We start from the raw sequence: 26,938 nt of genomic DNA, 5'->3' as shown, positions 1-26,938 counted from the left end.
GCTTCTTCATTTTCAGTTACTTTCTCTATTTTATGGTCCCACCAGTTCTTGTTTGCACACAAATAATATTTCTTGCAGATCTTCCAATGTCTGATTGTTGTTACTTTGTCATGCTATTCTTTGCAGTCAGTCTGTGCAATCTTCTTGCAGCAGCTAATTAGGTGATCCACTGTTTCTTCAGCTTCTTCGCAGAGGTGCCACCAGCTGTCTGTTGCTGTCAGTTGTGGCTTTGTATGCATTTGTGCAGCCAGAATTAGCCGATCTCTTTCTTCAACTTTCCTGTTCTTATCAGGAAATTGGCAGATCTTGATGTTATCTGCCTTGCCTGCTTTTTTTTTTAAATGTTCTGGCCATGTAGTACTTTGTCTTCCCATGCCTTTTTTCTGTTCTTCATCTTTCTTGTAGGTCATTTTAAGCAATCCGGTCTGGTCTGATGGGTTCTGTTTTAATTATTGTTTTAAGATAACTATTTATGCATTCTGTTATTTATGTTCACTGTTCACCGCCCTGAGTCCTTAGGGAGAAGGGCGGTATACAAATCAAATTAATAATAATAATAATAATAATAATAATAATAATAATAATAATAATAATAATAATAATAATAACAATTTGGTTTCTCCAGTATTCAGCAAGCTTCCTGGCATGCTAGCTTCAGTGCATCTTCTTCACTATTCTTCAGATATTCTTCCAATGCCTTTTTCCTTTTCCAAACGTCTGATGTACTTGTAACATTTCATGCCTACCTATTTTCCCTGATAAATAGAGTCTGTCAACGCCACTGAAAGGATGAAGACCATGATTCATTGTCATTATTTTTCTAGGGCTTTTAGTTCTGCTTGAGTCCACAATTCCAGCTGTGTATCTAATGACTGGAATTGTCCAAGTGTTAGTTGCTTTGATGGTATTTCCTCCACTGAGTTTGGCCTATAAGATCTTCTTTACACTCTTGATGTATTCACCTCTAAGCTTTTTTTTCCACTTCAGATGTTGTCAGCCTGAAGGATGCCCAGGTTATTTGTAGTGATCATGTTCACCCAGACTCTTGATATTGATTCCTTCTGTTTTCACTATTTTCACCCATTGGATGGTGAGCATGGCACATTCATCCAGTCCAAATCAGTTCAATGGGGGTTGCAATTTGGATTTGAATTCATTAATGAAGAGTGCAAATTATTCAGTAGGCTTTTTAAAAATGCTTTTTCAAAATGGATTTGCCTCTTTATCGTGGCATGATTGAAGCAGAATTTTTCTGTTCTAAAAACTAAGGTTAATTGTAGAATACTTAAATATTTTTACCCAAAAGTACCCACAGAGATTTGTGTTGCCCTGTATATATCTGAAAAATCTGCTGTTTTGATAGCCTGATGATTACTGGCTTATATAATACAATCCGATATAACTCATTATATATGAAATAATGGATAATGGTTTTGAACAAACCTGATGTTTAATAATGGATGATGTAAACTTAAACGAACTACAAAAGCTTAAAAGAAAAACTAGAATGATTTCTATAGCTTTTTTTTTACTGATTCTCATTCATCTTGTGTTAGCCAGATAAAATCATTCTAAGAACTATCAATTTAATCAAGCTGTAGTATAGGTTGAAATATAAACATAGTCTTTAAACATACACACACACACACACACACACACACAGACACACACACACACACACACACACACACACAGAGAGAGAGAGAGAGAGAGAGAGAGAGAGAAATTAAATGTAACTTAAATAGACAATTTCAAACACTGATTTAGTTTGATACCAGTTTTTTCCATATTCAATCCACCTATTTTCAAATAAATGTACATACTAATTGTGCATTTTAAAATGTGCATGCTAATCAGGAACTATCATGAATAGAAAAAACTTTCAGTTGGCAACCTTTTCAAAATAATTGATAATTTAGTTAATTTGTCTCTAGTGCTATATAATTTTACTTAGACGAGAAAGAAAGGAGAAATTAATGAATTTCCATGGGCTCTCTCAGTACAAGGATTTTAAAAGTAAAGATAAGCATTTCAATTTATTATTATTATTATTACAGCCAAAGGCCACACATAAATCAAACATCCAAATAAAACCAAACTAAACAGAACCATCACAAGAGGGCATAGCAATACATCACAATCAGTGATGCAATCAATGGGTGACCAAGGTCTGCCTAGTTTTACAGGCAGTATATGAAAAACAAGCTATCTTCAGAAAACTGAATCATACTGACCTGACAATAAAAATACAATGAGTATAGTCTAAAACTGTATAAAACACGTAATAAAATCAATTATAAAAGATTATCAAAAAGTTCTAAAATGATTGTTTATGTTTCTGGTCAGGGCTTTTTTTTTGTCATAGAATGCCCAGAATGGAGTTCCGGCACCTTTTTTGTATGGAACCTTGTAGGGTAGGCAAGGCAGGTTGTATGACGTGTGAGTTCTGGCACCTTTTTTTATTACAAAAAAACCCCACTGCTTCTGGTGAATCCCCAATGCTGCTGCACAGAATCTGGCCACCTGTGCCATGATCTCTGCCTGCTCATCCTTAAGCAGCCACAGGAGATAAATACTTTCTGAACAACCAGGATATGGGGAGGATATGGTTTTACTGAATGGCTCTGTAGAAGGAACATCGAAGGAGTACATGTCCAATGGTCTCCACCTCTCCTGACCCACAGGAGCAGAGTCTTTTAGACAGTGGTGTCTTTAAGATAAGCATTCTAAATATGATAAAAGTGGTTTGCATTTTGAGTGGAATGTCAGGCTATACATTCTGCGGTGCTCCATTTTTTGTTTTTAATCAAAAGCCCACATCAATTTTAAGCTGTCAATATGGGGAGAATAAGTTTAATTCTGTTCTCTCAGAAAAAGAATTTTTTTAAAAAAAAATACTGCATGAAAAAGGGCAAAGAATTTATAAATTAAATTTAAAAAAAGAATAGTGTAAGATACATGCTACACAATTAATATGTATATATGTGTTCAAACTACTTCCAACCTGCACTGAAGTATGTGTCCTTTCTCTATGAATGTTTTCAAATAATCAGCTTAAATACAGAATGTAGAACTTTCTAATAGAAAAGGCTTGTATGTACTTGGCAGAACATTATTTTGTCTTGAAATGATAGTAAATTTCCAGGCAAACAGCATAAATGTGTTATATGTGTTATTTATAACTATTTATGACAATAAAGTATACTGCACTTTAAGTAAATAAACACGGTTGGCATTATGAAAAGAAAATATATACTGTAAGATAGTATCTACTGATCTTAGAATAAATGCTACTTATGGTAGCATAAGTTCAGTAAAGAATGCAAAGTTTTTTGTTAGGCTGATCTCATAAATTAGGCAGGGATTTTTTTTCTGTAGGGGACTTATACACAACAAATCTATTATAGTTTATATTTAAGAAATACATGGTGCAAATTTTGTCAGTCATGTTAACTTTAACTTCAGGAATATTTAAATAAATATGCCTTAAAGGATGGAAATGAGATTATTGCCAGATAGCAATGCTGCTGCTTGCACCATCCGCTGGTGCATTCTTCTGTATGTGAGAAGGCAAGTACAGATAATCCTGACTTTATCCCAGTTGGGACTGGCAGCTCTGTCGCTAAGTAAAATGGCTGTTAAGCAGAACATCACATCAATGGTGCACTTAGCAATAGGAGTTCCAGAAATCCTGGTTGCGGTAATTATAAGTGAATCACCCAGAGTCATTAAGCAAGAAATCACATGACTAGGATTTGCACCATCTTGCCAGCTTCTCCACTGACTTTGTCAGAAGCTGGCTGGAAAGGCTACAAATGGCAATCACATAATCTTGGGATGCTACAACCATTGTAAATATGCAAAAACTGCCAAATAACAAATACAAGTACGAGGACTGATGATAAGTCACTTTTTTCAGCATTGTTAACTTTGAAATGATTGCCATGGTTGTTAAGTGAGGACTATTGCAATACTGTTCAAAACATCTTAATCAAGTAGGATGCTCTGCTTAAAAATGATCTAATGCAAGAACTTTCTTTGATGTGCAACGAATCAAAGCCTGAGGTCATACGCTTTAACATGTTAGGTGTTCCTTGAAGTCTCAAGTTATTTTCAGTCAAAAAGAGTAAGTGACTAGCAGTGAGGAAAAGCCTTTTCTCTTTCTCTAAAATGGATCTCTTCTCTTCGCTGAGAAATTAACAAGTTACAAAGTTCTGGAAACAAAAGAAAGGATGCTGATTAGGTTCAATTATGAAAGATATGAAAAAAAAAACATGGAGGAAAGAAGCTGTGGACACATCCTTGATTGAGGAAAATCAAGGAGCCATTTCATTTTCTGATTTTATCATCATTCTAAAACAGGCATGTCAAACTCGCGATGTCACGTGACATCACGCAACGTATCGTGACTTTTTCCCTGTGGGCCGGCAGTTTGACATGCCTTTTCTAAAACATGGATTGAACTGATTTCTGAAGAAGTTATTTCATGTTAAATTATTTTGCCGGAAATGATGATATGACAATTGCACATGTAGTGTTGAATGCCAAGAGGTAACAGCCACAGATATATATCTGCATAAATCCTACTGTGGCTGTTTTTTATGGAAGCCAGTTACAAACACATTGTCTAAAAGTACCAAAAAAGAAAGCTGTCTTTGAAACAGGAACATCACACTTTTCTCTAACCTTTAAAAGCTGTTCTGTCTTCCCTCAGTGGAATTGTGAGGTCCCATCTGTTCATATTTTTAACTGCTTATCCCATCAACACTCAGCAACCAGGTCAAATTTTGACAAATGGAGCCATTTTGAAATTATACATAGGAGAACTACGCTGTTATAAGGAAATAAAAATAAAAATCTAAAATTCAGTGTGGAATAATAAGTGGGGAGGATAGGCTACATAGAATTACAAGCTTCTTTTCTCTATTATCTCCCTTATGACTGCTTGGACAGACATAATCTTAAAAGAACAGATGATTGGCAAGGAAAGGATTAATTATTAATAGTGTGCAGATGTACTCTGAACTAATTTGAACTAACAAATAAAGTCACTTTTTTTGAATCACTGAACTGATTCAGAGACATCTGATTCAATCAGGAGATTTAACCATGTTGCCTTTGGAACAAATATTTGAATTAAATCTTTGCATAAACCTATCAAATACCTTCTCTCTCCCTTATGCTTTCAATCTTAAATCAATCTGAAGTTAATTTTTGCTGATTCTTTGTAATGTAAAGCCCAGGGACAGAGAAATCATAATATAATCTCTTCCTCCACATATAAAATTAATTCCTAAATGGACTTTGAATCAGCAGGTGTTATGATGTCTTTGGACCTCATGCAGCTTAATAATACAATAAAAAGGAAGTCCATCCTGCTGTAGCAGATAATGATTTCCATTTAAAATAAACCAAAATCAGTATTCAAGATTAATGCAAATGTTAATAGCCACAGCTATGATTCTTTGAATTTTAAACTTCAGATTGGCTTATTTACCCATCTCCTTTTTAACCTCAGTGTAAATTTGGAGGTTTAATTTTAATGTTCAAATAAAATAAACTTAAAGTAAACACTGAAAAAAGCATGTAAATTGAATGTTTTTTAACTGCATAAATCATATTCCAACAGGGAAAAGGATTATGTTGCTAATCCACATGCATTATATCACATTACTTTAATGGAATATATAGAGAGTTGTCACCTTACAGAAAGATGCTAGAGTTAATTTTGTTGTGAAATATGATGGAAACAGAACATTCAAATTCACTGCTATGATATACATGCCAGAGTTCAAAGTTCTGACCGTGAATTTGGAACAGTTGAAAGATATGACCATGAGCTTGGTCTGGCTTACATGAAACCCTGCCTCCTCTTGAGTAAGTCTGACAATATTGAAATCATTTAGAAACCCTTCCTTCTGTACCATGTTAAAAATATTATTTAAATTGCATACCAGGGTATTGTATGGATGATCACAGAATGCCTTTTTATTGTTCATCCTCTTCCTCATCTAACCAGTTTCAGATTACCTAGATTGGGCATGGACTTTACTGTATTTCTAAATACAGATTTTTCAAAGGAAATGGGTATACTGTATCACTTTGCCAGTGCAATAGTGTTTCTTATTAAAGTAGAGAACATAAGGAAGAATTGCCTCAGTTGTCCAGCTCAGTGATAAAGAGAAAGAAAAGTCTATATTTTCATATTCAAATGAGTGCATATGCTTGGTGTGTGCATATTTGCAGCTTTCTACCAGCTTTGGGCAACACAGATAGTTCTCATGCCAAAACATTTGCCCACATTTGTATTAAAAACTAATGGTTAATGGAGAATTCCAGAACAAGAGTGCAGAGCTGTAAATCAATGTCTGCACATAAAATTATGAATGTCTTGCTGCTGGCAAGTCAAAAGGCACTCTAATTTTGCAGCTAATCTTTGATTGAATGACAAATTCAAAGTGGAACATGTTACAACAATATAAAGCAATATACTGGTAATAAATAGGGGAAATTAGAAATTGTAACTTGGGAAAACAAAAATGATGTGATAGACATAATTGAAACTTGCTGGGATGATATTTATGATAAGCACAAGCATCTGCTGAGAATCCTACTGTGCCAAGAGCTGAAGTTTCCAAAAATTCTCATTCATTTTTTTGCTAACAAATCCAGATTCTTTTACATTTTTATTCAAGCAAGCAAACATCAGAGCAAACAAGCAAGTTATCTCCCCCCCTCCCCCGGCCAGCATTTTTAATTGCAGTATTCCGGCTAGATTCCTTAGTACAGAGGTCCCCAACCATTTGGGCACGAGGGATTAATTTCATGGAGAAAGTTTTTTCCATGGACCGGAGAGTGTGTGGTTTTGTGTGCTGCCTGCACTCCACGGATGGGACTTTGCTTGTTTCTGTGGACTAGTTGCTGGCATGCTGCAGTCCCTGGGGTTTGGGGACCCCTGCCTTAGTAAGTGATAGCAAGAATGACTTATAGTTATAGAAGACGAGGCCATATCCATACTTCCTCTTTCATCTCTTCCTGAAGCTTGATTTTTAATCTGACTTTTCCAAGAGTACTGTTAACTTGCAGTTGAAGGCAGAATAGTCTTAAGCCTCTCCAGGCATGTATATCTATGGAATATGATGTGACTTTATATGTATACCATCTTTTCTGACTCTCCTAATTTTAGTAGTAATTGCAAACAGTGGCAATTTTCTCACTGATTAATAAAAAAAGTTTATTTTCTGCAATCATCTGGAGCCCTGTCATGCTCTTTGGATTGTTAGTTATTGTCTCTCTATGCTCTTCGCCTTTTCTATTTTTCTTTAGATTGCTGACAACTTCATTTTTGTTGTTACCCATTTTTTCAAAAATTTCAATTCCAGTTTTCCTCCTTTCTTTTTCTTCCCAAAGTTTGCTCTGCTGCCAACTGAATTTATTTTGCCAGGCCATCTGCACTCCACATCAACCCTTCTCCTGTGAGAAGCTTGTCTATGAGAATCTAAAATAGTACATATCTTCACCTTATTTTTAAAAAAGCTAACACACCATTCTTTTTTTATTGAAAAGTTTTTCCAATACATTTTATCTTTAACAACCCCTCCCCACCCACCCCCTTCCCAACCCTACCCAACCCTCCCCCCCTCCCCTTCCCCCCTCCCCGTCCCCGACTTCCCAGAGCTAAATACAAGGTATAAAAGTAAAAACAATCATAAACAACCATATGCTAACAACAATAAACTATTAAATCCAACGCGCTCTAGCTCCAGCACATATCAAACGGATATATCTTGCATTGATAGAAATTGACTCAGAAACAGAACTTGTTAAAGATTGTATGATAAAGTGGGCTCAGAATATCCAAGAAGTTATTACAATGGATACTTGGGAAAAGATCTGGGTGAGGAACGTAAAATTTACACAAGCTCAAAATTTAAGAGAGAACTTTTATAAAATGTTTTACAGGTGGCATTTAGATCCTAAAAAGCTTGCAAGTATGTATCCGAACTATCAACCTAAATGTTGGAGGTGTGGTGGCGAAGATGCAACGTACTTTCATATATGGTGGACCTGTAAAAAGGTTAAAGCTTTTTGGATTAAAATCTGGTGGAATATGCAGAAGATATTTAAGAAAAGGATAAAGTTTTGTCCGCAATTGTTTTTACTGGGCATAATTACTGATACTACTGTTGTGGACACTAAGTTGATGTTGAATTTAATTATGGCAGCAAGACTTTTAGTAGGTCAATATTGGAAAAAGGAGGAACTGCCGACTATAGAAGAATGGACTTTAAAAGTTTCTGACCTGGCGGAAATGGCAAAGATATCGGCGTACTTGAAAGATCATTCGCAACAACGTTATATTACGGAGTGGAAAAAATGGATTGATTACATCCAAAATAAATATGGAACTAAAAAATTTCATTTAGCATTTGCATAAGTATTGATGTGATATTAGTATTGCTTGTAGTCATTTTATATGAGCTAACACACCATTCTTGATTGGGTTTCGGCCTGGAAGTCTAGATATATGATACCGAGCAAGAGGTCATGGGTTGTCATAGGATAGCTAACACTTTCAGTGAAAAAAGAGAAGATTCAAAATTAGTTAGACAGGTTTGAGTAGTGAGCTGAAATCAGCAGAATTGAATTTAACTGAGAGAAATGTAAAGTTCTACATCTGAGAAAGAAAATTGAAAGATACAATGGATGGGTAAGGCAAGTTGTCTCATCTCTTGCATAAAGATATTGAAATCCCCGAAACTATGATCTATCTTCCACCAATCTTATTGTTCCCATTATCTTAAGTTGTCCTTAAGAGTATAAATTTGCTTAAAATTTAAACCTGATTTTATTTTATGTCACTTTGATTTTTTTGCTCTGTCACTTTTGCATAAGCATGGGTACCAGTATTTAAATTTATTCTAATATATAAGTAAGGAAATTTCCATCTGAACTAAGAAGTCACTGACTCACGTTCACCATCACTGATCCAAATACATTTTTATATTTTCTGAAATTGAAATGCAAATTCAGTTGGTTTATGTATCTTACTCTTGGCATTAAAAAATAGGATCAGGCTGTCTTTCTCTTTAGTCTTTCCAACACAACAGAATGTTGGAAAGAAATTATGTAAAGGGGATCATTACTCTATTAGTCAACATAACTCTCTGAAAATGGAAAACAGGACGAAGTTTGGTGTGGCGGGGATATGTTAACTAAATTTTTTTTTGTTAAAATGGACTATATGCAAGGGGCTGTCAACCAAAACAAAAGATACCAACAATGAAAATCCCAGAAATTTTCCCTTAATACAACCTCATGGAATTGGCAGGTGGGCAGCTATGCTGAATGTTGCCAGCTCCTTCTTTCTAATCATCTTTCCTCCAAGGAGACCTATTATTAAGTAGTTAGAAAGAATTCCAGAAGCCATGTTCTGTAATGCTTTTCCTACTTTGTTATTATTTCCAAATTACATAAAGGACAAGGGACTCTCCCGAGCCCGAACAAACGTAGGATGAGAGAAGATGCAAAAATAAATACTGAACTAAAACAATGTCTCCAGTTATCCAATATCAAAGACTTGATATTACTTGTGCTCAGTGGATGAATTGAGTATAGAAATAGACTGTGCAAAGATGATTGCAATGAAGTGACATCCAGGGAAAAAACGGCAAAGGTAGCTTGATGAAAAGCAGAGCCAACAGAATTTAGAGCCAGCAAGGAGACCAGATGTTTGATAATTCCTGTCCAAACAAGGAAAGGATTTGAGATTACCCATAAGTGTCCAGTCTGCTGCTTCTCACAATGAATATGCAAGAAAGTGCTATCTGGAGGGTTTACAGTTCTGGCAGTTGAGGGACAGCTATCTTCTTGAAAATGCAGTTATCACTTTGAAAGGACACGGGATTCTTCCTGTTCTAAGGAAGTACTAAGCAGATACTTCCTTTTCTAATAACTTTTTGAAATTGCTAATTAACTTGTTTTTTTTTCTGAGTAACTTTGAGATCAATACGTTTTATAGCATCAGGTAAGTGTTTTGAAATATTTAGTGAAAGTAGTTTTAAATGTAAGTTTATAGACTTAAGTTTCTTTTGAAGTATGACTGGAAAATTTATTTTAGAAAGTTAAAAATGGAGTAAGGGTCCAGATAAATTCCAAATAGTATTTTGGAATTAATTATAAAAAATCCTACCCAAAGGGAAAATACATTTATTTTGAATTCTTTTTTTAAAAAGGATAACAAGATCAAAACTTGGACACTAAAGGGAACTAGTAGGAGCTAAAAACTACAGTTAAAGAAAATAATCACTCAAACCTAACTTACAAACAGAGAATGAAGCAAAATAACATTGGGCATATTGTAGAAAATTGTTGATCAATGGACCCAGAGTTTTAAGACCCAGAGTCCAAGAGTGTCTGCTTCTATACATAGACTATGCTTAAAAGTATTTATGGAAAAAGACCCAATTTTACCTAATAAGACTGATACTAATTTGAAAGTAGACTTAAAAATGACAGGCTTGAAGAATGATAGGGAAAAAGATGTTATATTGCACATAAGAAGAGATTGGCTGATGTCTTAATAATAATTATAGTTTATAGTTTATAGTTTTATTGGATTTTTATACTGCCCTTCTCCCGAAGGACTCAGGGCGGTGAACAGGGCATATAATAAAAATACAAAAATACAAAAGTTAAAAAAAGAATTAAATTAATGCCCACAATAAAACAATAGAAATATACAAATAATTAAAACCCTAAAATAACTCCCCATCAGGCCAGGCCAGCTTGTTCGAATAAGTGGGTCTTTAACTTGCGCCGGAAGGAGCGGAGATCCGGTGCCATCCGGAGCTCCACCGGCAGTTGATTCCACAGGGCCGGGGCGCCCACAGAGAAGGACCTCCCCCTGGGGGCCACCAGCCGGCATTCTCTGACCGGAGGCACCCTGAGGAGGCCCTCTCTGTGGGAACGCGCAGGGTGGAGGGGTGTTGACGCCGGCAGCAGGTGGTCCCCGAGGTATTCCGGACCCATGCCATGTAAGGACTTAAAAACCATCACTAAGACCTTGAACCTCACCCGGAAGACAACTGGTAACCAATGCAGCTCGCGGAGCAAAGGTGTAACATGGGAGTACCGGGAAACTCCCAAGACAACTCTCGCGGCCGCATTCTGTACCAGTTGGAGCCTCCGAGTGGTCTTCAAGGGAAGCCCCATGTAGAGAGCATTGCAATAGTCAAGACGAGAGGTCACAAGCGCATGAGTGACCGTACACAGGGCATCCCGGTCTAGATAGGGCCGCAACTGACGCACCAGGCGAACCTGAGCGAAAGCCCCCCTAGTCACGGCTACTATATGATCTTCTAAGGTAAGCCGTGAATCTAGGAGGACTCCCAAGTTGCGCGCCCTATCCACGGGGGGTAAAGACTCACCCCCCATAAAAAGTGATGGAACATTTTGAATGTCCCGGGATGCCGGAATGTACAGCCACTCAGTCTTGTCAGGGTTGAGTTGAAGTCTGTTCCTCCCCATCCAGACCCGAACCGCCTCCAGAAAACGGGACATCACAGCGAGGGCATCACTGGGGTGGTTTGCGGTCGAAATAAAAAGTTGGGTATCATCAGCATATTGATGATACCCAACTCCAAAACCACGAATGATCTCACCCAGCGGTTTCATGTAGATGTTGAACAGGAGAGGCGAGAGGACCGACCCCTGAGGAACTCCACAAACGAGAGACCTAGGGGCCGATCTCTGCCCCCCTGCCAACACCGACTGCGAACGTCCCAGGAGATAGGAGGAGAACCACCGAAGAACCGTGCCTCCCACTCCCAATCCCCTGAGACGCCGTAGCAGGATACCATGGTCGATGGTATCGAAAGCCGCTGAGAGGTCTAATAGGACTAGGACAGAGGAACATCCCCTATCCCGAGCCCTCCAGAGATCATTCACCAGTGCGACCAATGCCGTCTCCGTGCTGTACCCGGGCCTGAAACCCGATTGGTACGGGTTAATTAAAAGGGATGTGTAAATAATAAAGCAAGAGAGAGATCTGGATAATTTTCCTATATTTGATTTACAAAAGAGGTGTGTTAAAACTTTAAAAAAATTTATGAGAAGACATGAAGAAAAAATGAAAAGAAATCAAGTTCTTTAACATTATTTCCAGGGATAAAGATCAAGATTGTTAGAAAAAAAGAAAGGAATGTAAAATTGGTTTACTTGATCAAGGTAATATGAATATATTGTTATCTGAAACCCTTAATGGATTTTTGGGTCTCATCAGAACTGAAATAATAAGTTTTTATGGATTTGTTTATAGATAAGAGATAGGATATGGAAAGGAGAAATTGTTGTGTTTTAAGAAATTGTTTATACTTGTGATGGAGGAAACCATTTTTATATATTTATTTTCTTTTTCTTTACAATATTTTTAATTTTCTGTATCTTCTATTTTTTCTTTTTTTAAAGTGTATTAACTTTTATTATTGTAATTTTTAATAAAATTACTATAAAAAGAATTGAAATGAAATGTACCTATCTTTTATTGAATATTATATAAAAATTAAAATACACACATCTATATGTATACATACAAACTGATGATCCATTATTTATACTATTTGTCATATAATTGCATTGCTACTCTTTTTAAATTATTTTAATACATTTTTATTGATTTTTCCTGTTTTATTTAATTAAAAAAATAAAGGAAACAAAACTCCATTTTTTAAAAAGTGCCCCATAAAGATACAAATTTTCATAAGTGTAACTTTTAAAGCTTTGCTTGAAATATGTTTTCTTCAGAAACTACCTGTGTCACCCTACATAAACAGAGGCACATACAAACATGGTGGCTAATATTTCATTAAAATAAAATAAAACTTTGGCAATCATTTTGTATAAGGTTGATAGCAATTACAGATAATAAAACCAATTGTAGTCTGCTGAAGGCTACTACTGCAGGATTTACAAGTGAACATTGTTAAATATTAATTTGAGTCAGAATAATTATTTTGAATTTTTGAATTAAAATAGAAAAAAATGTATTTTTAAATCTCTAAATATGTCACAAGGAAGACTGCATACTAACACAAAAATTACTTCATATAAAAATTAGCACATCCTGAGGCCTTTGAAAATGTCCCTTTCTGTAGAAACAACAACAATTCACTTGGAAGTATCTATTGTTATTGTGCATTCTTTACTATCATCAACAATTTTACTATCAGCATCTTAAATGTTCTTTGAGAAATACTTCTCGTATCTTTTTAAAGATTGGATTGCAATTGGTAAACTTTCCTCTGATATCACTGCAAATCTGCATGTGTTAGCTTTTTATTGGTAGAAGAACAAGCAATATTTCCATGCAAATGTAACTTCAAATTGATCTGCTAAACCAAAAATCTTCACTTTTCAAATTTAAATTTAAATTCAAATTTAAATAAAAACTAAAGAGTTTTAGCTTTTATTTGTTGCTGTTTATATATAGCAGTTGTAAACCCCTTATGCATTACACTGTTTAACTTCACATACCATCTGCCTAAAGGCTTGCTTATATTCAGCACCTAATCACTAAAGAGAAAATGGTAGTTCCATTGCTTTTTCCATCAAAAGTGCGTTTTCTATCATTCAAGTAATAATTAGCACTATATTCTGTATAGGTAATAATTCAAGGATTTATCGTAACTAGCTCTGTCTCCCCCCCCCCCATTAGATTCACGGGCCATGTTCTGTTAAATCATAATGCTTTTATCTGTTCACTTAAAAATCAAGAAAATTATTTTAAGCATTAATCCGCATGGGAAGATTATGAAGGGCAGAAAAAGAATCAGTTTAATCAGAACAGTATTATTTGCCTGATAATTATTTTTATTCCCCTCCTCCCTTCCCAGCAAACATTGCCATCTGAAGGAAAAAATAACAACAGCTTCTCACTTCCTAGTAGGATAATGGGAGTAAAAGAGCGGAGGTGTGATTTCATGATCACAGCAAGCTGTGTTTTATTCAGAATTTTAACTATAATGTTCAAAAAGTGTTCTGTAACCACATGGAAACCATGGCATGGGGAACAGATTGTAGGAGGGAGATTGTGAGGTGGGCTAAGGAGAAAATATATTAAAAGAAAGTGTTTTTGCTTATGTAATGTGACCACAATGCAGCTCTGATTTCATACTCAAATAAAAAGCACTGTGGATAATGAAATATTCTGCCTTCTTATCATTCTCCAAAAAAAGGATGATTTATATTATATGTCTAGTATTGGAAAAATATTGGGAATATCTAGTATTGGAAAATTGAAATACAGTAATATTCCATGCAGTAAAGGGAAAATGTGGTCATAAAACTAGAATATATAAATTCACTCCTACTTGCCTTAAACCCTACAGAAATTATGTTGCAGTGTCTTTTTAATGCAGTCAGTTTTGGGCTATTATCTGAGATTGAAAAATCACAAGCAGTTTAAGTAAAGAAAAAGAAATCCATACTGATTAAAGAATATTCTGATTCATAAGATGCAGCTCAGACTTCTCCTACTTAACAGATCTAGTACTTCAATAGTACAAAAGTTTTATATTTTTGTTGGGACATTTGAAATGATCTTATTTATCAAGATAATTAATTCTAGGCTTCTAAGATGATTTTGCAAAATCTGCAAAGATGGGTAGAATATTTTTATATGTACAAGAGAGAAGTCTGATACAACCACTAGGCAAGGTTAGACTGTTATATAAGGGAAATTAACTTGCTTCATTAAATTAATTTTCATTTCCTAGATCTGTATATGTACTAAGAATCTGAACTTCTAAAATTTTGCAATGCAGTTTACAATTCAAAAATATACAATAAACTTACATTAAATAAAATTACCTGCAAAAATGAAGAATGCTTTTTGAAACATAAATACTAAAAAATTGCATAATTACAGACAAATGTATTACAAAATCTGTATTGGAAGAGTTACTTGCATGAGTTTTCAAATGAGTAAATTGGTATTTATGATTTTAAAGGCTAGAAATTATATGTATCTGTTCTCTATTCCTCATAATCTATTAGTCTGGGTTGAGCAAAAAGCTTTGCTACCAGTATTAAAACAAAAATTGATTAATTTTAAATAAAAGCCAAATTAATTAAAGTTTTTAATATATGAACAAAAAAGAAGGATTACCTTCAATTTAAACAATGTACTTCAATAGAAACATTAAAGAAAGACAATTGTCACCATTATCCTGCAGGAAAACCAAAAAAGTCAGGGATAGCTAGGTCTAGTTAACAGAGCATTAACCGGAGCATTAACTTTTTTGGGAATGCCTACCATCTTATCCAATATCTATGCCAGCTGATGGCAATGGAACAAAGTCTCAGAGGTAGATGGTGAGCTTCACGTGCATTTGTCTTTTCATGTAACAGGGAATCATGGCATGTAATACATATTATTTACCCAAACTGTAACTTAGACAACATCTTAACATATCAACTGGTAACACAGGCACACTCCTACTCATTTCCATAATTGGTGGTCCAGAAAACTCACCATCTGATCATTTTTGAATTTGTATCCTATAATAATAATTATTAATACAGACTTACTTGAGGGTTGTGAGCTCTGTAAGTGATGGCTGGGTGGCCTTAAGATAGCTCTCTCTGCGCGCAGCAATCTTTGGAGATGGCTTTGGGCTGGTGTCTGAGTCTCCACTGTCATCATCTCCCATAGCTTTAATGTAGCTGCCACTACGCATTCGCCGACAAGGAATCTCTTCATCTTTGCCATGAGGAGTATATCCAGACCATTCATCTTGAGGAACCTATAATTCAAAATCTTTTCAGTTTGCTCAAAGAACACTGATGCTAAATCCAAGCTTATCAAATTGTCCTAGAAGCAATGTAGGTTTGGGGGAAGCCAAAGCTGATTCTGTGATTATATTACCATGAAGTAATTTCTTTGGGCACATTCATTGCAATAGTCATTGCAAATGAACTGCTTAAACTGTTCAGCAGAATACGCATATCTAATAAGATTCTTATAAATGAAGCATCAAGCTTTCATTCTGCATTACTGAAGCTTTTGTATGCAAACCTGACCATATCCCCAACCTTCTCTGATGGACAAAGTGACAAAGAGGCATAATCTATTTCTCAAAAATGTTTTGGCTTATACTTTTTGTATAGAGAAGTACCACTAACTTCTTCAGGATTCAGCTTCTTTGAACTATTAAATGGGAATTTTATCAAAAGACTAATGGGCTACATAAACATGGTACTGTGACTTGTCTAAAATTAAAATTTCTAGAAGCCAATCTGGGTCAGTCACCAGGACCAGAGATTTAATCTTCTGAGCTTTTAGACTATTGCTGGAGACCATCCTCAGGGAACATCTCTCCAGCAAGAGTCTAAAAGCTTGGAAGTCTAAACCTCTAGTCCCAGTGACTGACTCAGATTGGATTCTGCAGCATTTTCTTGGGACACGTATATTCACCTTCATTTGTTAAGATTTCTAGCTGGTCTTGGACTTGCTGATTAAGTTTATAATTATAATACAAAATTTTATCAGTCTGGATTTATTAATTCAGAAATTTACAGATTCATTGAAGATTTACAATTAACGTGATTCAAATGTTCAGAAGGAATATGTTGGGTTTCATCTGATGAAATTAAATGTTAGGAAAAATTAAATCAAAAATAAGAAATTCCTAACACTAATCAGTAAACATATTGCAGAATCCCACTCTTCGGGATACTGATCTACTCATGCCTGTTACAATAATACTGATGTGTATCTACAGGTCGTCGTCAGGTTACAATAACAACTGGGAATAGAATTTCCATCTCTAAGCAATGTAGGCATAAAGCACTATGTCATGTAATTTCATTAGGTAGCTACGACAATTCCAGCAATCCCAGTTGCCATGGTATCCTCACAACTACAAAAGTCATTAAACGGAAACTAGTGGGAGTTCAAGGCAAGCTGGGCAGTGGCTGAGAGCTGTGGATGAGAGTTATGGGGGGTGAGTGCAGGGGAAAGGTGCACATGTGAATGTGCAGTGCTGCAGGCAATAAGTGTGCATGTGGCGTGGTTAGTGAAAAAACAGAGGGAGGGGGAATGACTTTCAACCACTTGCTGGTTTCTCAATTGACTTTGCTTGGGGTAAGCCAGCAGGGAAGGTTACAGTGATCATGGGACACTGCAACGATTGTAACAGTCAACCAATTGCCAAGTGCTCAAATTATGATTATGTGACTGCGGGGATACTGCAATGTCTGCAACTTTATGGATTGGTAAATAGTCCCGCTCATTCTGTGCCATTGTAACTTTGAATGGTCACTGAACCATTGTATCCCTAAGACTACTCATATAAGGTAAATTCTTACAGGATAAAATACCATTTACTGAGAATATACCACTTCCTTTGCATTTCTGTTGATTGATAGGATTGAAAAAACAATTTAAATGTAAAACACATTTTCTTTGATAGACTTTGATAGATAGTATCCATAAAGGTAAGAAAAGTTGAAACATGGATCTCAATATTGTGATCTCACGGTACAAATCCAAAGTTGTGGAGTTTTGTCAATTTGGCATATTTATAGTTAGCTGCAGAAATCTCTGTCAATTTGTAAATTCAATAAATTTATTTTCTTATTCCCATGCATGGAACATCAACCCAAGGATAGATCCCAAAATGGCATTTAGAGTAGGACACAAATATCAATATAATAAGTACGTGCAATTCATTACTTGAATGACCCTGTCAAAGAAAGTTACTCTTACTGATTCAAATGCAGAACAATTCAGGTGTTTTGTTTTTTGTTTTTTTTAAAAAAACACTTGAAAATAGGAAAGTGGTACCCCCTTATCTTACAAATCCAACCATCTATATACCTCACAAGCAACCTAGCAACAGAGTTACTATATTAGTGTGATGTAATTCTGGACAATACAGCATTCTAAAGGTTTATGAACACATTTTATTAAAAGTGGTTTAATATACAACTTTAATGTATAAATTGAACATCCTGAAGACCCAGGCAGGAAGTATTAATTCCAAAGAAGCATCAGTATAACATTCTGAGAACTTACTTGCTGTTTTACTGTTATGGTTGAAGACAGTAATTGCTTCCTTTGCATCATATCTATATTATGCTGTTCTAAAAAAGCAGGGAGCTAGTAGTGGTTAAAGCATCAGGCTAGAACTGAGAAATCATAAGATTAAGTCCTATCTTATGCACAAAGCCAGCTTGGGCAACGTTGGGCCAGTCACTTTCCCTCAGCTCTAGGAAGGAGGCAATGGCAAACTAATTCTGAAAAACCTTCCCAAGAAAACTGCAGGGATTTGTCCAGGAAGTCAGTGAGAATCAGACACAATTGGACAAAAGCAAAAAAAACCGAAAACCCCCAAAACATTCTGCATCAGTAATCAGCTGAATATTGTAAAATAAGTTCTTTGTATACTTTTTAAAAGTAGGTATATGGAGAATCTCAGCCATCCAGATCATGGTTTCCCAAAGGTGCTTTTTGAAGAGGCAACTGAACTTTCTTGTTTTTGTTTGAAGGCATTTCGCTTATCATCCAAGAAGCTTCTTGGATGAGAACCGAAACATCTTCAAAGTTTTTAAAAGTATATTTCTAACCTTTAAGCTTCAACTTACTGTACATCACTTTTCCCCATAGCCACAAGTATTAACTGCAATGTGTAAGAATATTCTCCCCAAAATAGCTTTCATTCATGTTTTATCCTTCACTTGAATTTTACAGCAAAATAACAGTAACACAAATGAAAGACTTAGCCCTTTAACTGTCTTTTTTAAAAACATATCTTTTTAAAGAAACTTCAGTACTTTACCTTGGAACAAGCAGCAGAAGCCAGTGCAACCAAGTTAGATTGAGATTCTATAGTAGTGTTTTTCAATCTTGGCAATTTGAAAATGTGGACTTCAATTCCCAAATTTCCTTAGCCACTATGACTACCTGGGGAATTCTAGTAGCTGAAGTCCACACATCTTCAAATTGTCAAAGTTGAGAAACATTATTCTATAGTGTCCCAGGTGCCAAATCAACAATTTACTTGTTTTCCTGGTTGGACATTGGAGTTGGTGAAACAAGGTATAGAAGATCTTAAAGCCATTTCTACTACTATGCCAAATATTCTATGAGGGTAAATAAATCTCTGTTTGGTTATCAATGACAGACACTCACAGATATAGAACTTTTATTATACACATTAGAAAATTACAACATTGCATTACTTTTTGACATAATTGCTATTCAAATTGAGGCACTTGTAATAATGTCTTATAAGATTTGAAATTAGGTAGGGGAGGGGGAGGGGGATTGTTAAAGATAAAATGTATTTTAAAACTTTTCAATAAAAAAAAAAGAATTGAAATTCCTTAATAGTAGTCACTCAGTGCCAAATCTGGGCTATAGGGGGTGATCAAAAACATCTCAACGGAACTGCTTCAAAAGTTCTTGGGTGCATCTAGCAGTGTGCGGGCGAACATTATCATGAACCAATACCACACTGGTGCCATAGAAAATCCTGTCAAATGTGAAAATGCCAAAGGAGTACTGCTAGTGAAGTTCATGGAGTATGGTTCGAGCATCAGTACAGAAGTCTACTGTAAAACATTAAGAAAACTCAGACAAGCAATCCATAACAAGCGTCGAGCTTGCTGACTTCTGGTGTGTGGTGTTGGTTCACAATAATGCTCGCCCCTTATAGCCCAGATTTGGTGCCGAGCGACTACTACTAAGGAATTTCAAACCATGTAAGACGTTATGACAAGTGCCCCAATTTCAATGGCAATTATGTTGAAAAGTAATGTAATTTTGTAGTTTTCTAATGTGCATAATAAAAGTTCTGTATCTGCAAGTGTCTGTCATTGATAACAAAACAGAGGTTTATTTCCAAATTGCTTTCGTATTTTGAGGAATCTTCTGGACCCATTTTGAGACTGGTCTATTTTTGAAGCAGACAGAATGACCCAAATACTCAGAGGTCATTCTTTATGCAGATTTTAGTTAATCTGATATTATCCTCTTTCCCCAACCTTTTCTCTCCATAGAGTTCTAGAAATAAATAAAAAGAAACCCCTGTCCTAGAATTGATTTTTTTGGTGTGGGATTTAATTTGATTGCTATAAATACTAGAGTTGACTACTGAAAAAACCATTAGGACAAATGGATAAATCTATTATTTAACACAAGTTGAATTTGTTTAAGACTGCAATTCTATTTCTGGAATGTATCAGTATCATCTTCTGAAGTTAATTACATGTATGGTGATCTCCTTTCTCTTTTCATCCTCGTAAACCTTGTAAGATATATAAATTGAGACAAAATGAGAGAGACAGGAGAAAATGACCATCCTAAGAACTCCGTGGCAGAGCAGTAATTTGAAATTGGCACCCTCTGGTTCTAGCCCAACAGTCTAAGCATTATCCCACACTGGTTCACTGAACCATGAATGAAATTAAGCCAACCTACAAAGCAAGACGACTATTTTTTTCTCCATAAGGATTTGAAAGACTCAAAGGAAAAAACAAATGATGATACATTTTTATTTCAAATGTCAATATTATTCATCTTATTACAATAATATTTTAATCACTTAAGAAAAAAATTGAAATAAATCTGCATTTCTTAGGAGTTTAGTACAAATACAAATTTCTTACAGTGGTTTTCTAGGAAATCCATACAGTGTTTGGCTGCAGGTACATAATCTAATTCAAATAAAGTATTTAATAAAATAAACATAGGTCACCATTTTCTCTATCTCCCTCCAAAATAAAATTTCTCTAATATAAATGATTCTATCATGTATGTATACTAAATGATTTATTATATTCTTAGCAAGGAATTCACTACTGTTTATTATCTATTACATTTACAACAGATAAATTATATTTTTAATATTGTAATAACATTGATTAATATATTGAGTAGGATATCCTTTTTTCTATAATTCACTTTGAATTAAGCTGATAAATAAAATAATGAACTGTACAGTACATCCTTCTGAGTAAACTGTAGGCTTGTTGTATTGTTTCAATACAATTCTAGTCCTAAATAAAGCAAAATAACAATAAACCAACAATAAAAGTAAAATAGCATAATAATTTGTGCAAGAACATTCCTTAAACATCTCTGCCCCAGCTGAAATATAAATACGTACATCATACATTCTTCTAAAATAGATTCTCTTCTTTGATTTTTTTTATGCGGGGGGGGGGGAATTATCTCTTATAATTTCTATGTTCTTACCTTGTATGGTGAAAAAGCAAATAGACTTGTTTTGTAGCATAACAAGTTCATTATTCATATCACTTCTGCTATACTTTAGTGCAGCTGGGAACATTTAAGCTTCTTTTGGGCTTCGTAACGGCAAATCTGAGTTTGAAAATAAACAGGAGGTCTAGGAAGGAGGAGTGGTTGGCTATCACTCACCGCAGGAGAGCAACTAGAACTTACTATTAATATGCAAATATTTAAAGGAAGTGAAATTACACTATTGAAGAACAATGACTAATGATTGCTCAGTATAGATTTTCAAATCAATGCCTTTTAGGATTCATTATGGATTTTATACGTGCTGTTCAATATTATTTAGTTGTTGACTTTGTTGTTGCTGAAATCTATACATCTAGAGTAATTCTACAAAATAAAAGGTAACATTTGTGCTTATTCCTAAAGATTGCACGTTAAAACAGATTTTTAACTTATATTTAATTTAATTTTAATTTATTAATATTTCTATACCGCCCTTCTCCCGAAGGACTCAGGGCGGTGTACAGGGCAAGAATAAAAACACAGAATTACAAAAGTTAAAAAATAATTAAATACATGCCCACTAAAAACAATTAATACATAGTAAAAACCCCAATAAAACGACAGTAAAAACCCCACCAATCCCCCCTCAGGCCAGGCCGGCTTGTTCAAACAAGTATGTTTTTAGATCGCGGCAAAAGGAGAGATCGGGCGCCGTCCGGAGCTCAACCGGTAACTGGTTCCATAGTTCCGGGGCACCCACAGAGAAGGATCTCCCCCTGGGGGCCACCAATCGACATTCTCTGACCGGTGGCACCCTGAGGAGGCCCTCTCTGTGGGAACGCACAGGGCGGAGGGAAGTTGATGCCAGCAGCAGGTGTTCCCTAAGGTACTCCGGACCCCTGCCATGTAGGGTTGGTTAAACACCATTACTAGTACCTTGAATTTCACCCAGAAGACAACTGGTAACCAATGCAGCTCACGGAGCAGAGGTGTAACATGGGAGTATCGGGAGACTCCCAACACAACTCTCGCGGCTGCATTCTGTACCAGTTGGAGCCTCCGGGTGGTCCTCAAGGGAAGCCCCATGTAGAGAGCGTTGCAGTAGTCTAGACGAGAGGTCACGAGCGCGTGAGTGACCGTGCATAAATCATCCTGGCTTAGATAGGGCCGCAACTGGCACACCAGGCGAACCTGGGCAAAAGCCCCCCTAGTCACAGCCACTATGTGATCTTCCAAGGTGAGCCGTGAATCTAGGAGGACTACCAAGTTGCGAGCCCTATCTACGGGGGGGTAATAGTTCACCCCCCATAGAAAGAGATGGAATATCTGAATAGACCCGGGATGAAGGTATGCAAAGCCACTCAGTCTTTCTTGTCGGGGTTGAGTTGAAGTCTGTTCCTCCCCATCCAGACCTGAACCGCCTCCAGGCAACAGGACATCATGTTGAGGGCATCACTGGGGTGGTTTGGGGTCAAAAGAAAAAGCTGGGTATCATCAGCGTACTGATGATACCCAACTCCAAAACCACGAATGATCTCACCCAGCGGCTTCATATAGATGTTGAACAGGAGAGGCGAGAGGACCGACCCCTGAGGAACTCCAAAAAAGAGAGACCTCGCGGTTGACCTCTGCCCTCCTGTCAACACCGACTGCGAATGTCCCTGGAGATAGGAGGAGAACCACTGTAAGACCGTACCTCCCACTCCCAATCCCCTGAGATGCCGCAGCAAGATACCATGGTTGATGGTATCGAAAGCCGCTGAGAGGTCTAATGGGACTAGAACAGAGGAATGTCCCCTGTCCCGAGCCCTCCAGAGATCATTCACCAGTGCGACCAATGCCGTCTCCGTGCTGTACCCGGGCCTGAAACCCGATTGGTACGGGTCTAGATAATCCGCTTCATCCAGGACCAGAGGGAGCTGATGCACCACCACACTCTCAACAACCTTCGCAAGGAAGCGAAGGTTGGAGACCGGATGAAAGTTGTTCAATACAGCTGGGTCCAAGGCAGGCTTCTTGAGGAGAGGCCTCACCACCGCCTCTTTCAAGACGGCAGGGAAGCTGCCCTCACTCAAAGAAGCCAATATAACTGCCTGGAACCAGCTGCGTGTCCTCTCCCGGGCTGCATAGACCAGCCAGGAAGGGCACGGGTCCAATAAACATGTGGTGGAGCTCAGCCTCCCCATAATCCTGTCCACTTCCTCCAAAGTCACAGAATCAAACTCCTCCCAGGTAATATCGACAAGACCGCCCGTGACCTGATCGTCAGACTCTGCCCAGTCAGAGTCCAGACCGGTCCGAATCCGAGCGATTTTGTTATTAAAAGTTATTAACTTTTAAACAGATGTTAATATGTGAATTTGCAATGTATGGCAGTGAAAGTTGGACCATAAGAAAGGCCGAGCGCCAAAGAATTGAGGCCTTTGAGCTATGGTGCTGGAGAAGACTCCTGCGAGTCCCATGGACTGCAAGGCAATCAAACCGGTCAGTCCTAGAGGAGATCAACCCTGACTGCTCTTTAGAAGGCCAGATCCTGAAGCTAAAACTCAAATACTATGGCCACCTAATGAGAAGGAAGGACTCACTGGAGAAGAGCCTAATGCTGAGAAAGATTGAGGGCAAGAGAAGGGGACGACAGAGAATGAAGTGGCTGGATGGAGTCACTGAAGCAGTAGGTGTGAGCTTAAATGGACTCCAGAAGATGGTAGAGGACAGGAAGGCCTGGAGGAACATTGTCCATAGGGTCACGATGGGTTGGACACGACTTCGCAGCTAATAACAACAACAAAAATATGTGAATGAATGTCATCTCTAAAAAAGGTATTTGAAATTTTGAGAATAACAGATTGAATGTTGTTTGATCTAGAAATCCCTTCCCTTCCCTCAACCATGTTTTTTATTGGAAACAAACCATACTTGTCCTGTCTATAGTATAGGCTGTACTAGATGTTAAACATATTTGTTTTTGTTTTGTTTTGTAGTTTTTTGAGGGGAAGGGGAGTGTAGTAGAATGAGTGGCAGAACCTGTGGCCACAGTTAAAAGAGGGATCAGCCTAGTACCCCTACATAGTCACAAGTGAACTAAGCCCAATTTCCATTGAATTTTGTAGACCCTTGTTTAATCCCAATTGTTAGTTGAGAAGATTCTTGTGCATAGGTATGATAGGGAGATTGCATACATGCATATTTTTACTTATTTTACATGAAGTTATGGAATAAAAATGTGATGTAACAATAAAAAAGCTGTTATAATATCTGAATTTATCTTAATTATGTAATTTTAAAAATACTTGCCATGGAATCTCTTATGACAAAGCTCATGTGGTCAAGTAAAGCAAATAGGTTTGAAAAGGAATTGGTCTTAAAAATAAATGATTAAACATTATAATTAATACAAATCTTTCACCTCCTCAGAATCAATATTATATATGAGACTATAGGCAACAATTTCATTTATAAAAATGCTTCTTTCAGATATAGCTTCTATATCTGCACATATACAGTGCTTTTTTTTCCTATTCACTCAGCTTTGGTGAAAAACCAAGCTGAGTTGTGCAGTTCTTAAATGTTTTTTTTTATTTTATTTTTTGGAATTATGGAATCTTAGATTTTCACAGAAATTTAAAAAGGGAAGAAAGAATAATTTACAAAACAATTTTGTCTGTTCATAATAACTTAGGACAGAATGAAAAAAGGTCAATAAATATCACTGCTTTTCATCAAAGCCACCCTCATAAAATCTATGAGAGTGAAGTGCTATGGAACACCCACACCATATTTGCAGTTTTGTTTTCAGTCATTCTATCAAAATAGAATATTTCTGGTCAGAAAAAAATAAGAAAGTAAAATACAAAATGCCAACTTTATCTGGATGATCTATGAACTGCCATGAAACATGCATATAGCACACTGAAAATTAGTCTGGATGCAGTCAAAATTATTCAGACTGTTCCCATTAAAATCTCTTTTAATATTATGAATATTACTATCTTGTACCTTTCCAGGATTCTTATTATTGTAAAGTCATTATCTATTTCAGTGGTCTCCAACCTTCTGGGCACAAGGGACTGGTTCCTTGGAGAGAGGTTTTTCCATGGACCAGTGGGGTGTGTGATTTCATGTGCTGTCTGCATCCTGCAGATGGGGGTTCACTTGTTTGCATAGACCAGTTTTAACATGTTAGACCTGTTTAGGTTTAAACATCTGGAAGGCTTTACAAAAAATTTTCCCCAGCAAATCTGATATCCTTTTAATAAGGAGCCTGCATGCTGGTTATATAGTATGTAATATCTTACCTTCTACAGTCTTGTTTTATATATTCCTACTGTTTTAATGGGTTTGCAAAATGTTTTAATTCCAGGTTTTATTATATGCAGCTCAGAGTTCCTTCAGATGAGATGGGTAATTACTTAAATTTAACAAGCAAATAAATAAATAAAATGTATCTGTTTTCCATGTATATTCAAATTCAACTAAGAAACTAAGAAGAAATTTCCTAACAGTGAGAGCTAGTGGAATGGCTTGCCTTCACAAATTCTGGGTACTCCATCACTGAAGGCTTTTAAGAAGAGACTGGACAGCCATTTGTCTGAAATGGTATGTTTCCTGTTCGAGCAGGGGGTTGGACTAGAACAGAGGTCCCCAACCTTTTGGGCACTAGGGACCGATTCCATGGAGAGAGGTTTTTCCATGGACTGGAGTGTGCACGGTTTTGTGCTGCCTGAATCTCACAGATGGAGCTTTGCTTGTTTGTGTGGCCCAGTTGCTGGCCTGGCCTGGCTCAGTACTGGTCGACGGACTGGGGCTTGGGGACCGTTGGACTAGAAGGTCTCCAAGGTCCCTTCCAACTCTGTTATTCTATGTTCTATGTTATAATATTTATTTTTCTTCTGAGCTTGGATTTTAAGCTCCCCGAGACTTTCCATTTTCCACTTCCCATACCTTGAGTCCCAACAGGCTTTTTTGCATTCCCACTGTGTCCTCCCAGCCTTAGTCCTGATTCGCAACCTACCAGGCAAAACACTCTTCTCACCACATCTTTTGAAGAGCTCCAAGGACTTCCAGAGTGCTGGGATGACTTCCTTCTTTACAGACATATGGTGCGGATCTGAAAGTGGCTGCCATTTTTGTCCCTCCCGCAAAAGGGTAACTGCATTCGAGTCACCACTGCATGGGCTGAGGACAAACTGCTCCATTTTGCTGCCTTACCAAGGTCTGCACAGTGCTGCTGAAGCTTTCTACAGTATTCAGAAGCTTCTATAGCATTGTGCAGAACTCTCTAAGGAAGCAGAATAAACCAATTTTTCTGGGGGCTGCCATTTTGTCCTGCTCACAACCAAGCAGGACAAAATGATGGCCACATTTTGATAGCTACCACATAGCCACTTGGACTGCCCTCCTTTTTAAAACATGAGGTCTGGAGAGCTTCAGATGGTAAGTGTGGGGCATGATGGGGATGTGGGGAAGAGGCCCAAGTGCTGCAGGGTTCTGGTAGGATGGGACGGTGTGAGAGAAGTGGGAGAGCGCTGCAGCAATCTTGTGGTGGGTCATAAGGGTGAATGACGCAGGCTTGCTGCAGCCCTTGTAACTTTGAAGTGGGGGTCATACGTAGCTTTTGGGATGGGTCTGTTGTAATTTTGAATGTTCATTAAATGGCCTGTCTTACCTCAAGGA

The 26,938-nt window shown here is 36.9% G+C and overlaps 1 protein-coding gene across 2 annotated transcripts in view; it reads right to left on the bottom strand.

Moving 5' to 3' along the window:
- DLGAP1 (DLG associated protein 1) overlaps window positions 1-26,938 on the bottom strand; it is a gene marked incomplete at both ends in the record, with an annotated part of 87,925 nt that overhangs the window by 50,483 nt on the left and 10,504 nt on the right. For both annotated transcript variants that reach the window (XM_083359513.1, XM_083359514.1), the window contains one exon: window positions 15,589-15,803. In XM_083359513.1, coding sequence (XP_083215639.1) covers window positions 15,589-15,803 — 215 coding nt within the window. The remainder of the gene's footprint in view (window positions 1-15,588; window positions 15,804-26,938) is intronic.

The sequence above is a fragment of the Vipera ursinii genome (assembly GCF_947247035.1).
Source record: "Vipera ursinii genome assembly, chromosome: 3".
NCBI lineage: Eukaryota > Metazoa > Chordata > Lepidosauria > Squamata > Viperidae > Vipera > Vipera ursinii.
Note: the sequence above shows the minus strand (reverse complement) of the source record. Positions and strands in the feature narration are given on the sequence as shown.